A 14,617-nucleotide genomic window follows, 5' to 3' on the forward strand; every position below is an offset into this window, starting at 1 on the left:
TGTTGTAAACGTGCTTCCGACTTGGAAATTTCCTCGGTCGAGTGGGTTATCTGGCATTTCCCCTCTTGAGTTTTCTAAACACTAATTTTTGTCGATATTTTAAGTTTGTTAGTTGGACAGAGTTAAATTAGATGTCGAAAGTTACTCTTGTCTACTGGTGTTTGTTATTTAAAAGGAATCTGACAAGATGATTCAAATAAAAACAAACGGTCAAAAACTAATATTTGGCTCTCACTTATGCTAGTCTGTTTTTGAATGTAAACAAATCATCCAATCTAACACAATTTCTGATACTTGTTTGCTGAAAGTTTAGGCGATGGTATGAGGGCAGTGTTTAATATAGCGTTATTTAACTATAAGCTATAAGAGACTTAGAGCTTTTTATTGTCATTGTGCAGTTTTTTGCACAGCGAAATTGGGTATAATCTGTTAATGTGGCTTTTGTATTTAGTTGTTGTTGTCCAAACTCACTGTACTGCTACCTAACCAGTGTAGGATTGATGTAGTATTTAAGTTTTCTTTCCCTTTCCCTTTTTCCAAAATAACAATGAGTTGTTGTTGTTTTTTTTGTTTTGTTTTGTTTTCAGTTCATAAACGTATGTGTCTATGTTCCTAATGCAGCTATGAACAATGACCATAGTTGACAGATCTTCAGAAAAGTCTGACCACGAGTCAGCCGGACTCGGACCTGAAGCTGCTGTGTACAACAGTACACCCTCCTCTGAGGACCAGCCCAAGGACCAAGGGGCTGGTCCTCAGAGTACACCCTCCTCTGAGGACCAGCCCAAGGACCAAGGGGCTGGTCCTCAGAGTACACCCTCCTCTGAGGACCAGCCCAAGGACCAAGGTCAGAGCAAATCCTGGCTTTTTTTCAAAATGTCTTTTTAAGCTGTTTGAAGATTTTTATTGTCAGACAGAATAGTTTTCCAACCAGTTTTAGCAAATATGGAACCACACTTTTTAGCCATTATTTACCCATATTTGTCAGAATTGGTTTTAGTAACGTACAGCTAATCTTTTTGCTTCTGCTTTCACACAAGTTTGACAACTGCTTTTGTGGGTGTTGTGTTGCTGCTTCCCTTCTCCGTTCATTCATCCAGTTATGTAATGCATCCAGCTTTGCATGATCAGTCACTTCAGCTCGTGATGCAATTGCTGTTTTTATATAAAGACCGGCAGCCCAACTTGTTTAGCAGAAACAAAGGAGAAGGCAAATTGTCCTATCTTTCTTCCTGAGGCTGTTTAGGAGTTTTTTACAGTGGCCAGAATCACATTATATAACTGTTAATAGTTGTAGCTATTACTGTGATGTCCTGACATGACTTTGCCATGTGCCAGTGTGTGGTTGTATAAGTAAGGTGGCATTAAATTATCTCCTTTTTAAAATGTATTGAAACAGATTTTTAGTAATAATTGTGGCTCTGTGTGTCAGTGATCAGCAGTGGCGATGGAATTGACTTGCCCCAGAAGGTGCTGTTCTCACCAGATCGGCTCAGCCTAAATTGGGCCCAGGTTCACCTCATTGGTGCAGGCCTCCAGAACATGGGGAACACCTGCTTCCTCAACTCAGCCCTGCAGTGTCTCAGCTACACCCCTCCTTTAGCAAACTACATGCTGACGCGGGAGCACTCCAAAACATGTAAGTTTATTTCACCAACAGTGGTGTTACGCAGTCCTGCGCTGATTCTCACATTGTATCACTCCTTACTCACTCAGTATTTTGTCTCTGTCTCTGCTGCAGGTCATGAGCCAGGGTTCTGTATGATGTGTACCATGCAAAACCACATCATTCAGGTTTTTACCAACTCTGGGAATGTCATTAAGCCCATTGGTGTACTCAATGAGCTTGGGTGTAAGTGGATGACTGTTGTTGCTGTGCTCTGTGCAAAGTGTTTACCTATATTTTAATGATAGGAGGCGCTGTGTGACTGTTTACCTTTTGTAATTTTGGAGGGAAATAATCTGGAGGGATTTTGAATTCTGTTTTTAAATAAGTGTAAACTTGCATTTAACTGTGGTATCCTTTACAATAATTCACCTCCTGCTTTGTTTTTTGGTTCTGTTTTTCCTCGTTCCCCTCACACAGGGATTGCAAACCACTTCCGCTATGGAAGCCAGGAAGATGCTCATGAATTCCTGCGGTGCACAGTGGATGCTATGCAAAGGTCCTGCTTACCTGGAACCAAGTGAGTGTCATTTTACATTGCATGCATTCTAAACAAGTTAAACACACAAAAATATTTTTACTTGGGCTTGACAGTGTTTGCACTTTATTATGTAGTAAGATCCATAATTAGCTACGTAGAGGTAACACCGTGACAGTAGGAGAATATGAAATAAATCCTTTATCCTGTTTTTCAGGAAGTGCAGTTTATACTAGTTCCTTTTAACTATTAATGCTTCAATTGCTGAGAGTATTTTTCAGAAATGCAGATTCCTCAGTCTCTTGCCTGACTGACACCTCAGTTTACATACTAGGCAAGCCACTTGATATAATACCTCATTATTATATCAAGTTTTTTAATGAACTTGACTGCTCCAACACAGAAAGTATTCTTACACTGGGTGTGGTAGCTTGTTTTGGTAACAGGGCTTGAAAAGATCAGAAGCGGCTTAAACGTGTAGTAAAACAGGTGTCTGGGATTATGGCAGAGAGCTGCCAGACTTAGTGTCTAGTATAGATTTCTTCTGAGGCAACAGGGTAAGCAGTGTGAGCAGGAGCACTCAACCCCTCAGGTCATCTCTTATTCACCCTAATGGCATTAGTGCTATTATTGCAGCAGCAAAATTCAGAAAATCCAGGTTTTTCTATGTGTTACTATAGAGCTTCGAAGTCTATGTGCACATTTAACCAAAACTACACGTTTAACAGATGCACTGGGCTGAGTGTTGTGCTTCTTGTTAGACTCCTAAAAATAATTTATTAATTCATTTCTTTTTTTAAGAACCTAAAGTGTCAATTCTCATCAAATCAATTCTTCCCGTGTAGCAGCAGATGGCCTCTTAAGTAATTAATCGTGCTCCAATTCCTCCTATTGTCTTTTCTGCTACTTGAATACTGTAAAGTGATTGTCTGGTTCCAAAATGCTAAAAAATAAATGGTCAGTCAGTTAATTGTTGCACTGTCCTTATTAGTTAACTTTTGTGCTTTATCTTTTTATTATAGATTGGACAGGCAAACGCAGGCAACCTCTTTCATCCATCAAGTGTTTGGCGGGTACCTAAGATCCAGAGGTAAGTCACTGTTTTTTAAGGTTTGATTTATTTTTCTTTTATTTGTCTTTTTATGTCTTACAGCTTGTGTGATACTCATAGCACTGATTTCTGTTTCAGTTAAATGTTTAAACTGCAAAGCTGTCTCAGATACATTTGACCCTTTTCTGGATGTCACTCTGGAAATTAAGGTAATTGGACAACATTCAAAGTGACGTTGCTACTATGTATTCTCTGCATTATGGAGTGTGAGGTTTTTCCTCTCTCTCTCTGTTCATATAGACTGCTCCAAATGTCTCCAAAGCTCTGGAGCAGTTTGTCAAGCCAGAACAGCTGGGTGGTGAAAATGCTTACAAATGCACCAAGTAAGTCAAAGAGATGCCAAACCATGATGAGTTTTAGTGTTTAGGTGTGATTTTTGTCAACAAGCTGAATGTTTGTTTCCTTCAGGTGCGACAAAATGGTAACGGCCTCAAAAAGATTTACAATCCATCGCAGCGCCAATGTGCTCACCATCTCACTCAAACGCTTTGCAGACTTCAGTGGAGGCAAAATCACAAAGGCAAATGGCCAATAGTGTCTGCTTAAGTCATAAAGATACATGACAGATGCTTTGTTTTATTATAAAACAGGATATTTGCATGTAATGTTTGAATTTTTTTGTTTGGTGGTCATCAGGATGTGAAGTATTTGGAGCATCTGGATCTGCGGCCCTTCATGTCGCAGTCCCACGGGGAGCCCCAGCTCTACAGGCTGTATGCTGTGCTGGTTCACTCTGGATTGAGTTGTCATACTGGACACTATTTCTGCTATATTAAGGTACTGGCTGTGCCCGAATCTGTTTGAATGCTGCTGTTGCGTAGTACAAACAAACAAACACCATAAACAACACATTTCAGCAGAAAACTACTTTGTATGCATTGAAAGAAAGAAAAAAAAGACCCCTATATAACCATAAGATTCTTCTTTTTAGCTCAAATTCAATTCAGAAACTGAATCTGCTGTGTCACATCTCTCTCATTCTGTCTCACAGGCCAGCAATGAGCAGTGGTTTCAGATGAATGACTCGTCCGTGTCAGTCAGTGACATTAGCACTGTTCTCAACCAGCAGGCCTATGTCCTCTTCTACATCAAGTGAGTAAACATCGGTATTTTTAAACATTCTAGGCTTATTCCTTCAGTAGAACTTTTCCCATCATTATTTAATAATGTAGACATGTTTATTCTCACTTTTCTTGTAGAAAATGTATTATTATAACCTAATGTTATAATGTTGATGCTTTGTCATGGTTAATATTCTTTTTTCCATGTCATCAGGTGCACAGATGTGGGAAAAACTGGGGACTACAGCCACTTGAACCATAACGCTGGCATATCTGGTCAGGCATCTCCCCAGCCGGTGGTGAGCCCACGCACCATCACCACCATGCCTCACAACAGTGTTGGCTTCATAGGTCCCCAGCTGCCACCACACATGAACAAGGTACTTCCTCACCTGAGGGTACTGATAATGTTGTTGTTTTTGTTAAACCCAGTGTTTCATGCAAAACACATTTGTACCTTTCAATTGTGTCTGTTTGAAAAGAATGAAATGATATCATATATTCCTTATTGGCCTACATTTGTACAAAATTCCAAATTATATACACAAAGTCATAGAAATCACTGCTCCAATTGGTCATCATGATTTTAATATTCTCTTTTTCCATAACAATGAAATACGCCTTGGACAAATATGACACGTCAATATTTCATTAGTGTTGTCACATCACATCCTGTAAGCATCGTCTGTCTGTGTCCTTTCTCTGGAAATTAATATTTCCAGCCAATATAGGCAATCCATCAACATGGCTGGAGAGTTGGTAGTTATATGCAGTCTGTATAAGTGTGGTTAATCCAATGAAGATTTGTAAGGAGATGGCAGTTACTGTGAATTTACAGCAGTTACACAGTGATTAGTAATAAACAGAGCCAGTGAGAGTGAGTGGATATAAGAAAGTCAGTGACTCAGGTGTGTCGATTGGTTCTGTTTGTGAGACTGGAGGAGACGTAGAAATCTTTTGTTTTAAATCTTAGTTAGGAAGATTCCTGTTTGAAAACAAGCACTTTTTGTGAGAAATACAAGAAGTACATCTGCAGAAAGCACACAGTTACATTCTGTCCATCATGTGGACAAAATCGAAAATGTTGAGCATTGAAAAACTGAGAACGTTGGGCAAGTTCAAAATACGTGTTTGTAAGAACGAAAAACCAAATTGTTCCTAAAATAGTTATGGAAAGTCACTGTTGTATGTCTGTGTTCTACATATTTATCTGATGGAAAATAAAGGTGCTATTGTTTTATTGCAGTTTCTTGACAATTCTGAGTGGATTTACACAGTATGGGTCAAAATGACCCGCAACAAAATCAATGTCACTTTTTTGTTTTTCAACATAATACAAGGGTTAATTTCCAAAACTTCCATATGATCTTCAATTTGTAGCAGATCCACTATCACACAGCAGCTGGAGCAGTTTCAAATGGAGGTCAGTCCACTGCTGCCACCTGTGGCCAAATACCATAGCCCACTACTAGATTAACTTGCTATGATGACATTGAGTAGAGGCTGAGTGGCTGCACTTACCCCTGGTACATCCAAATCTACCCACAAACATGTTGAAAGATGCAATGGCAGCAATGTGGCTTGTCAACACTGAAAACAATCAGTAAGCAAAGACATCAGGGATCACTTTTTTTCTGTTTATTTAACATGCACAACATTTGTAGTCGCCTTCTGCACAGGGGAAGTCCACACACACTGTGTGGTACCACTTTCCACAGAAGGTGCATTCAATCTACAAGACTGAATGAGAAAGTCAGGGTCATTGTCTGACTGTTTATTACTAATCACTGTGTAACTGCTGTACATTCACAGTAACTGCCATCTCCTTACAAATGTTTATTAGATTAACCACACTTATACAGACTGTATATAACAACCAACTCTAAAATGTTTGTTCGCAGAGAAAAGACACAGACTACGGTAACGACATGTGATGTTACAAAACTAGTGAAATATTAGTGTCATTTCATTCATTTCAAAGGTTTATTTGCATGACGCACAAACAGACACAATTGAAAGGTACAAATGTATTGTGCATGAAACGAATTCAGACGTGCTGCAGATGTGTGTCACAAGTTGATCTGGCTGTAGGCTGTGGCACTTGGCCAGTGGTGGCACTGGTTGACTCGAGTCCATGTTAGTGCACACAAAGTAAACTGCTCGCTTTAGTTGTGAAGCAAAAACGCTGAATTCGGAGAAACAAACCGTGTGAGGGGAACGATAACGACAACAAGAGTCTCCCGATCGTTTACTCTTGTTGTCCTGTGAACAACATCGGCATGGTGTTAATTGTTTGCTGTTTTCGCGATCGCGTCGCGCATGAGGATAACCCTAGGTAAACTCGCCACATTTTTAAACATTTTGTTGTTCAACAGCATCAAGACTGACGGAGTGTGTTTGAGATAACCTCACAAGTGTCACAGATGACACATTTGGCGTTTTTTTGCTAGTCTGTAGGTAGCAGCTCCTGAAACGGAAGTCTGCCACACATCTGTTCGACTAACGCCAGTTGATCTAAACGCCAGTAGATCTGGAACACCGGCAGCCTCGCCTCTGTCAGTGCGCCTCAGGGCGGCTGTGGCTACAATTTAGTTTGCCATCACCAGTGTGTGTGAATGGGTGGATGACTGAACGTGTAAAGTGCTTTGGGGTCCTTAGGGACTAAGTAAAGCGCTATACAAATACAGGCCATTTACTTAATGCTGAAATCTAATCTATTGTATTAAATGGGTATGCTTGTAGTTTGGGTAATTTTGTTATGTCAACAAGTTCTGTTTTAAAACTTAATCTCTTGTTAACTGTTCAGATTGCTGAGGTGATTGATGATCGACCTGAGGAAGTGAAACAGATGGAAGTTTTTAGGACCAGCAACAGATGGAAAGCAATTGGAGGTAAATAAGAAGTCACAGAAGTAGGGGGGGATTTGTGCAATATTAAGTTAAGACTGTTGTTTACTATAGTTTTACTTCCTCTCCTAAAAGTGGATCAAAATGATGACACAGAGGAAGGAAATGGAAAAGAACATCAAAATACAGAGGCTGGCTCATTAAGCAGAGGTCGACATGACTCACCCGAGTTGTCTTCAAAGAGAAGAGGACAGGATTCTCCTGTCAAAAAGACCCGGCATGACTCTCCAGACATCTCTCCACCAAAGAGAAGTCGGAAGTACTCTCCGGATGTCTCTCCTCCCAGGACAAGACGTCACGACTCTCCAGATGTCTCTCCTCCCAGGACTAGACCTCACAACTCTCCAGATGTCTCTCCTCCCAGGAGAAGACGTCATGACTCTCCAGATGTCTCTCCTCCCAGGACTAGACCTCATGACTCTCCAGATGTCTCTCCTCCCAAGAGAAGACGCCACGACTCTCCAGATGTCTCTCCTCCCAGGAGAAGACGTCATGACTCTCCAGATGTCTCTCCTCCCAGGACTAGACCTCATGACTCTCCAGATGTCTCTCCTCCCAGGAGAAGACGTCATGACTCTCCAGATGTCTCTCCTCCCAGGACAAGACGTCACGACTCTCCTGATGTCTCTCCTCCCAGGACTAGACCTCACGACTCTCCAGATGTCTCTCCTCCCAAGAGAAGACGCCACGACTCTCCAGATGTCTCTCCTCCCAGGAGAAGACGTCATGACTCTCCAGATGTCTCTCCTCCCAGGACAAGACGTCACGACTCTCCTGATGTCTCTCCTCCCAGGACTAGACCTCACGACTCTCCAGATGTCTCTCCTCCCAAGAGAAGACGTCATGACTCTCCAGATGTCTCTCCTCACAGGACTAGACCTCACGACTCTCCAGATGTCTCTCCTCCCAGGAGAAGACGTCACGACTCTCCTGATGTCTCTCCTCACAGGACTAGACCTCACGACTCTCCAGATGTCTCTCCTCCCAGGAGAAGAAGTCATGACTCTCCAGATCTCTCTCCTCCCAGGACTAGACATCACAACTCTCCAGATGTCTCTCCTCCCAAGAGAAGACGTCACGACTCTCCTGATGTCTCTCCTCCCAGGAGAAGACGTCACGACTCTCCTGATGTCTCTCCTCCCAGGAGAAGACGTCATGACTCTCCAGATGTCTCTCCTCCCAGGAGAAGACGTCACGGCTCTCCAGATGTCTCTCCTCCCAGGAGAAGACGCCATGACTCCCCAGACTTGTCACCACCAAGACAGTGTTCAGGAAAGTCAGAAAAAATGCAAAGTAAAGGTGAGTGATCCATTTAAATTGTAAAGTGGAATCTGGTGTGGCATATGAATAAAAGTAAAAAGCAGAGACCCATTTAACATGAGTTTTGAATTGAAATTTATTTTAAAGACATAGCTTGATCTAATAATAAATCTTTAATTTTTGTTCAAAAGGCATTACAAAATGAAAATTAACAAATTAACTGTGTCTTTGTCAGATTCAGCCTCCAACAAAAGCAAGCTCAGCTCATCCTTGTTAAGTAAAAAACGCTCACCGGATCCTCATCGGTCAGCGGTGGCTAAGAAGGGTCAGAATAGACATGATTCAGACTCGGATCCGTCTCCCCCGAGGAAAAGGCCCCTGAAGGGAAACGCCTCAGACTCCGACCAATCTCCCCCAAGGAGGCCCTCAAAAACTAAACGGGGCTCAGACTCTGACCAGTCTCCACCCAGGGGGCAGCCACCGAGTGGAAGGGACTCGGATGGAGATTTGTCACCACCTCGTAGGCCAGGCCAGTCACAGGTAAGCAGACTGTGTTGGAACAAAGATTAATGTCAAATCTGATTTCACTCAAATGTTATATTTTTCAATTGTCTTTTTTTTTTTATAACCAGGGCCAAAGGATGCTATCTGGTGGAAAGGCAGGCCTGGTTTCTGTGGACATTCTAAGGAAAGAGCAAAAGGAGAACAGACGCAGAGAAAAACACAATCAGCCACTTGAAGGTTTCATCAACTTTTCTCTCTTAAGATTTTTTTACACCCATTGATTGAAGAGCTTCATACAGCTTTGCATCTCATTTCAGCTTATCATCTATATTGTCGTATTTTATTTAGTCCTAAAATTAAATAATGAAGTTTCTACATACTTACCCATTCATCCCCTTTGACCAGATGAATCGCGTAACGCTCAGGCGATTTTCAGAGACAAAAGTGGCAAAAGCAGGGATCTGAATTCAGAGAGAAATGAACAGAAAAAGAAAGCTGGTGAAAAAGCGGCAACAGACGAGAAATACGCTCAGTGGGGAAAACGGTAAATGTGCATGATCATTTCAAATATCACAGTTTATGTGATTATATCCACATAAAAAATTATAAAAGTGGTTCAATGGTTTATGTTAAAATGTATGTATAGGTTGGCACAGATCCAGATGCATCACCAGAAACTTAAGGAAGCGCTGCGCGAAGCCCTTAAGCCACTTGAGGATCTTGACCGCATGTTGAGAGAACAGGAAAGAGAAGGCGATCCTATGGCTGCAATGCGCAGGCGTAAAAAGGACCGTGGCACAAAAACACAAGATATTTAACTCAAAGAGAAGAGGACAGGATTCTCCTGTCAAAAAGACCCGGCATGACTCTCCAGACATCTCTCCACCAAAGAGAAGTCGGAAGTACTCTCCGGATGTCTCTCCTCCCAGGACAAGACGTCACGACTCTCCAGATGTCTCTCCTCCCAGGACTAGACCTCACGACTCTCCAGATGTCTCTCCTCCCAGGAGAAGACGTCATGACTCTCCAGATGTCTCTCCTCCCAGGACTAGACCTCATGACTCTCCAGATGTCTCTCCTCCCAAGAGAAGACGCCACGACTCTCCAGATGTCTCTCCTCCCAGGAGAAGACGTCATGACTCTCCAGATGTCTCTCCTCCCAGGACTAGACCTCATGACTCTCCAGATGTCTCTCCTCCCAGGAGAAGACGTCATGACTCTCCAGATGTCTCTCCTCCCAGGACAAGACGTCACGACTCTCCTGATGTCTCTCCTCCCAGGACTAGACCTCACGACTCTCCAGATGTCTCTCCTCCCAAGAGAAGACGCCACGACTCTCCAGATGTCTCTCCTCCCAGGAGAAGACGTCATGACTCTCCAGATGTCTCTCCTCCCAGGACAAGACGTCACGACTCTCCTGATGTCTCTCCTCCCAGGACTAGACCTCATGACTCTCCAGATGTCTCTCCTCCCAAGAGAAGACGTCATGACTCTCCAGATGTCTCTCCTCACAGGACTAGACCTCACGACTCTCCAGATGTCTCTCCTCCCAGGAGAAGACGTCATGACTCTCCAGATGTCTCTCCTCCCAGGACAAGACGTAACGACTCTCCAGATGTCTCTCCTCCCAAGAGAAGACGTCACGACTCTCCTGATGTCTCTCCTCCCAGGAGAAGACGTCACGACTCTCCTGATGTCTCTCCTCCCAGGAGAAGACGTCATGACTCTCCAGATGTCTCTCCTCCCAAGAGAAGACGTCACGACTCTCCAGATGTCTCTCCTCCCAGGAGAAGACGCCATGACTCCCCAGACTTGTCACCACCAAGACAGTGTTCAGGAAAGTCAGAAAAAATGCAAAGTAAAGGTCAGTGATCCATTTAAATTGTAAAGTGGAATCTGGTGTGGCATATGAATAAAAGTAAAAAGCAGAGACCCATTTAACATGAGTTTTGAATTGAAATTTATTTTAAAGACATAGCTTGATCTAATAATAAATCTTTAATTTTTGTTCAAAAGGCATTACAAAATGAAAATTAACAAATTAACTGTGTCTTTGTCAGATTCAGCCTCCAACAAAAGCAAGCTCAGCTCATCCTTGTTAAGTAAAAAACGCTCACCGGATCCTCATCGGTCAGCGGTGGCTAAGAAGGGTCAGAATAGACATGATTCAGACTCGGATCCGTCTCCCCCGAGGAAAAGGCCCCTGAAGGGAAACGCCTCAGACTCCGACCAATCTCCCCCAAGGAGGCCCTCAAAAACTAAACGGGGCTCAGACTCTGACCAGTCTCCACCCAGGGGGCAGCCACCGAGTGGAAGGGACTTGGATGGAGATTTGTCACCACCTCGTAGGCCAGGCCAGTCACAGGTAAGCAGACTGTGTTGGAACAAAGATTAATGTCAAATCTGATTTCACTCAAATGTTATATTTTTCAATTGTCTTTTTTTTTTTTATAACCAGGGCCAAAGGATGCTATCTGGTGGAAAGGCAGGCCTGGTTTCTGTGGACATTCTAAGGAAAGAGCAAAAGGAGAACAGACGCAGAGAAAAACACAATCAGCCACTTGAAGGTTTCATCAACTTTTCTCTCTTAAGATTTTTTTACACCCATTGATTGAAGAGCTTCATACAGCTTTGCATCTCATTTCAGCTTATCATCTATATTGTCGTATTTTATTTAGTCCTAAAATTAAATAATGAAGTTTCTACATACTTACCCATTCATCCCCTTTGACCAGATGAATCGCGTAACGCTCAGGCGATTTTCAGAGACAAAAGTGGCAAAAGCAGGGATCTGAATTCAGAGAGAAATGAACAGAAAAAGAAAGCTGGTGAAAAAGCGGCAACAGACGAGAAATACGCTCAGTGGGGAAAACGGTAAATGTGCATGATCATTTCAAATATCACAGTTTATGTGATTATATCCACATAAAAAATTATAAAAGTGGTTCAATGGTTTATGTTAAAATGTATGTATAGGTTGGCACAGATCCAGATGCATCACCAGAAACTTAAGGAAGCGCTGCGCGAAGCCCTTAAGCCACTTGAGGATCTTGACCGCATGTTGAGAGAACAGGAAAGAGAAGGCGATCCTATGGCTGCAATGCGCAGGCGTAAAAAGGACCGTGGCACAAAAACACAAGATATTTAACTCAAAGAGAAGAGGACAGGATTCTCCTGTCAAAAAGACCCGGCATGACTCTCCAGACATCTCTCCACCAAAGAGAAGTCGGAAGTACTCTCCGGATGTCTCTCCTCCCAGGACAAGACGTCACGACTCTCCAGATGTCTCTCCTCCCAGGACTAGACCTCACGACTCTCCAGATGTCTCTCCTCCCAGGAGAAGACGTCATGACTCTCCAGATGTCTCTCCTCCCAGGACTAGACCTCATGACTCTCCAGATGTCTCTCCTCCCAAGAGAAGACGCCACGACTCTCCAGATGTCTCTCCTCCCAGGAGAAGACGTCATGACTCTCCAGATGTCTCTCCTCCCAGGACTAGACCTCATGACTCTCCAGATGTCTCTCCTCCCAGGAGAAGACGTCATGACTCTCCAGATGTCTCTCCTCCCAGGACAAGACGTCACGACTCTCCTGATGTCTCTCCTCCCAGGACTAGACCTCACGACTCTCCAGATGTCTCTCCTCCCAAGAGAAGACGCCACGACTCTCCAGATGTCTCTCCTCCCAGGAGAAGACGTCATGACTCTCCAGATGTCTCTCCTCCCAGGACAAGACGTCACGACTCTCCTGATGTCTCTCCTCCCAGGACTAGACCTCATGACTCTCCAGATGTCTCTCCTCCCAAGAGAAGACGTCATGACTCTCCAGATGTCTCTCCTCACAGGACTAGACCTCACGACTCTCCAGATGTCTCTCCTCCCAGGAGAAGACGTCACGACTCTCCTGATGTCTCTCCTCACAGGACTAGACCTCACGACTCTCCAGATGTCTCTCCTCCCAGGAGAAGAAGTCATGACTCTCCAGATCTCTCTCCTCCCAGGACTAGACATCACAACTCTCCAGATGTCTCTCCTCCCAAGAGAAGACGTCACGACTCTCCTGATGTCTCTCCTCCCAGGAGAAGACGTCACGACTCTCCTGATGTCTCTCCTCCCAGGAGAAGACGTCATGACTCTCCAGATGTCTCTCCTCCCAAGAGAAGACGTCACGACTCTCCAGATGTCTCTCCTCCCAGGAGAAGACGCCATGACTCCCCAGACTTGTCACCACCAAGACAGTGTTCAGGAAAGTCAGAAAAAATGCAAAGTAAAGGTCAGTGATCCATTTAAATTGTAAAGTGGAATCTGGTGTGGCATATGAATAAAAGTAAAAAGCAGAGACCCATTTAACATGAGTTTTGAATTGAAATTTATTTTAAAGACATAGCTTGATCTAATAATAAATCTTTAATTTTTGTTCAAAAGGCATTACAAAATGAAAATTAACAAATTAACTGTGTCTTTGTCAGATTCAGCCTCCAACAAAAGCAAGCTCAGCTCATCCTTGTTAAGTAAAAAACGCTCACCGGATCCTCATCGGTCAGCGGTGGCTAAGAAGGGTCAGAATAGACATGATTCAGACTCGGATCCGTCTCCCCCGAGGAAAAGGCCCCTGAAGGGAAACGCCTCAGACTCCGACCAATCTCCCCCAAGGAGGCCCTCAAAAACTAAACGGGGCTCAGACTCTGACCAGTCTCCACCCAGGGGGCAGCCACCGAGTGGAAGGGACTTGGATGGAGATTTGTCACCACCTCGTAGGCCAGGCCAGTCACAGGTAAGCAGACTGTGTTGGAACAAAGATTAATGTCAAATCTGATTTCACTCAAATGTTATATTTTTCAATTGTCTTTTTTTTTTTTATAACCAGGGCCAAAGGATGCTATCTGGTGGAAAGGCAGGCCTGGTTTCTGTGGACATTCTAAGGAAAGAGCAAAAGGAGAACAGACGCAGAGAAAAACACAATCAGCCACTTGAAGGTTTCATCAACTTTTCTCTCTTAAGATTTTTTTACACCCATTGATTGAAGAGCTTCATACAGCTTTGCATCTCATTTCAGCTTATCATCTATATTGTCGTATTTTATTTAGTCCTAAAATTAAATAATGAAGTTTCTACATACTTACCCATTCATCCCCTTTGACCAGATGAATCGCGTAACGCTCAGGCGATTTTCAGAGACAAAAGTGGCAAAAGCAGGGATCTGAATTCAGAGAGAAATGAACAGAAAAAGAAAGCTGGTGAAAAAGCGGCAACAGACGAGAAATACGCTCAGTGGGGAAAACGGTAAATGTGCATGATCATTTCAAATATCACAGTTTATGTGATTATATCCACATAAAAAATTATAAAAGTGGTTCAATGGTTTATGTTAAAATGTATGTATAGGTTGGCACAGATCCAGATGCATCACCAGAAACTTAAGGAAGCGCTGCGCGAAGCCCTTAAGCCACTTGAGGATCTTGACCGCATGTTGAGAGAACAGGAAAGAGAAGGCGATCCTATGGCTGCAATGCGCAGGCGTAAAAAGGACCGTGGCACAAAAACACAAGATATTTAACTCAAAGAGAAGAGGACAGGATTCTCCTGTCAAAAAGACCCGGCATGACTCTCCAGACATCTCTCCACCAAAGAG

The 14,617-nt window shown here is 43.3% G+C and overlaps 2 protein-coding genes across 3 annotated transcripts; both read left to right on the forward strand.

Annotated features, from left to right (window-relative positions):
- Positions 1-254: 254 nt before the first annotated feature.
- Positions 255-9,815, forward strand: LOC146565687 (uncharacterized). 2 transcript variants are annotated; one of them, XM_085289016.1, is made up of 17 exons: positions 255-847; positions 1,433-1,639; positions 1,742-1,852; positions 2,087-2,186; positions 3,167-3,234; positions 3,334-3,404; positions 3,496-3,578; positions 3,664-3,775; positions 3,892-4,032; positions 4,247-4,347; positions 4,531-4,615; positions 7,123-7,207; positions 7,298-8,521; positions 8,718-9,022; positions 9,115-9,223; positions 9,392-9,530; positions 9,633-9,815. In XM_085289016.1, the coding sequence occupies exons 1-17, from the start codon at positions 631-633 to the stop codon at positions 9,802-9,804; spliced, it is 3,330 nt and encodes a 1,109-aa protein (XP_085145142.1). In that variant the 5' UTR covers positions 255-630; the 3' UTR covers positions 9,805-9,815. The 2 variants fall into 2 exon arrangements, with proteins under 2 accessions (XP_085145142.1, XP_085145141.1); XM_085289015.1 differs by having other exon boundaries at positions 257-847; positions 4,531-4,696.
- Positions 9,816-10,784: 969 nt separating this feature from the next.
- LOC146565688 (uncharacterized) lies at positions 10,785-14,553 on the forward strand. Its single transcript, XM_085290163.1, has 8 exons — positions 10,785-10,827; positions 11,047-11,351; positions 11,445-11,553; positions 12,053-13,258; positions 13,455-13,759; positions 13,853-13,961; positions 14,130-14,268; positions 14,371-14,553. The coding sequence occupies exons 1-8, from the start codon at positions 10,785-10,787 to the stop codon at positions 14,540-14,542; spliced, it is 2,388 nt and encodes a 795-aa protein (XP_085146289.1). The 3' UTR covers positions 14,543-14,553.
- Positions 14,554-14,617: the final 64 nt, after the last annotated feature.

This window comes from Mchenga conophoros, linkage group LG10 (genome assembly GCF_057382185.1).
Source record: "Mchenga conophoros isolate Kocher_MC1m ecotype Shallow Benthic linkage group LG10, M_conophoros_male_GT1.1, whole genome shotgun sequence".
In the NCBI taxonomy this organism is placed as follows: domain Eukaryota; kingdom Metazoa; phylum Chordata; class Actinopteri; order Cichliformes; family Cichlidae; genus Mchenga; species Mchenga conophoros.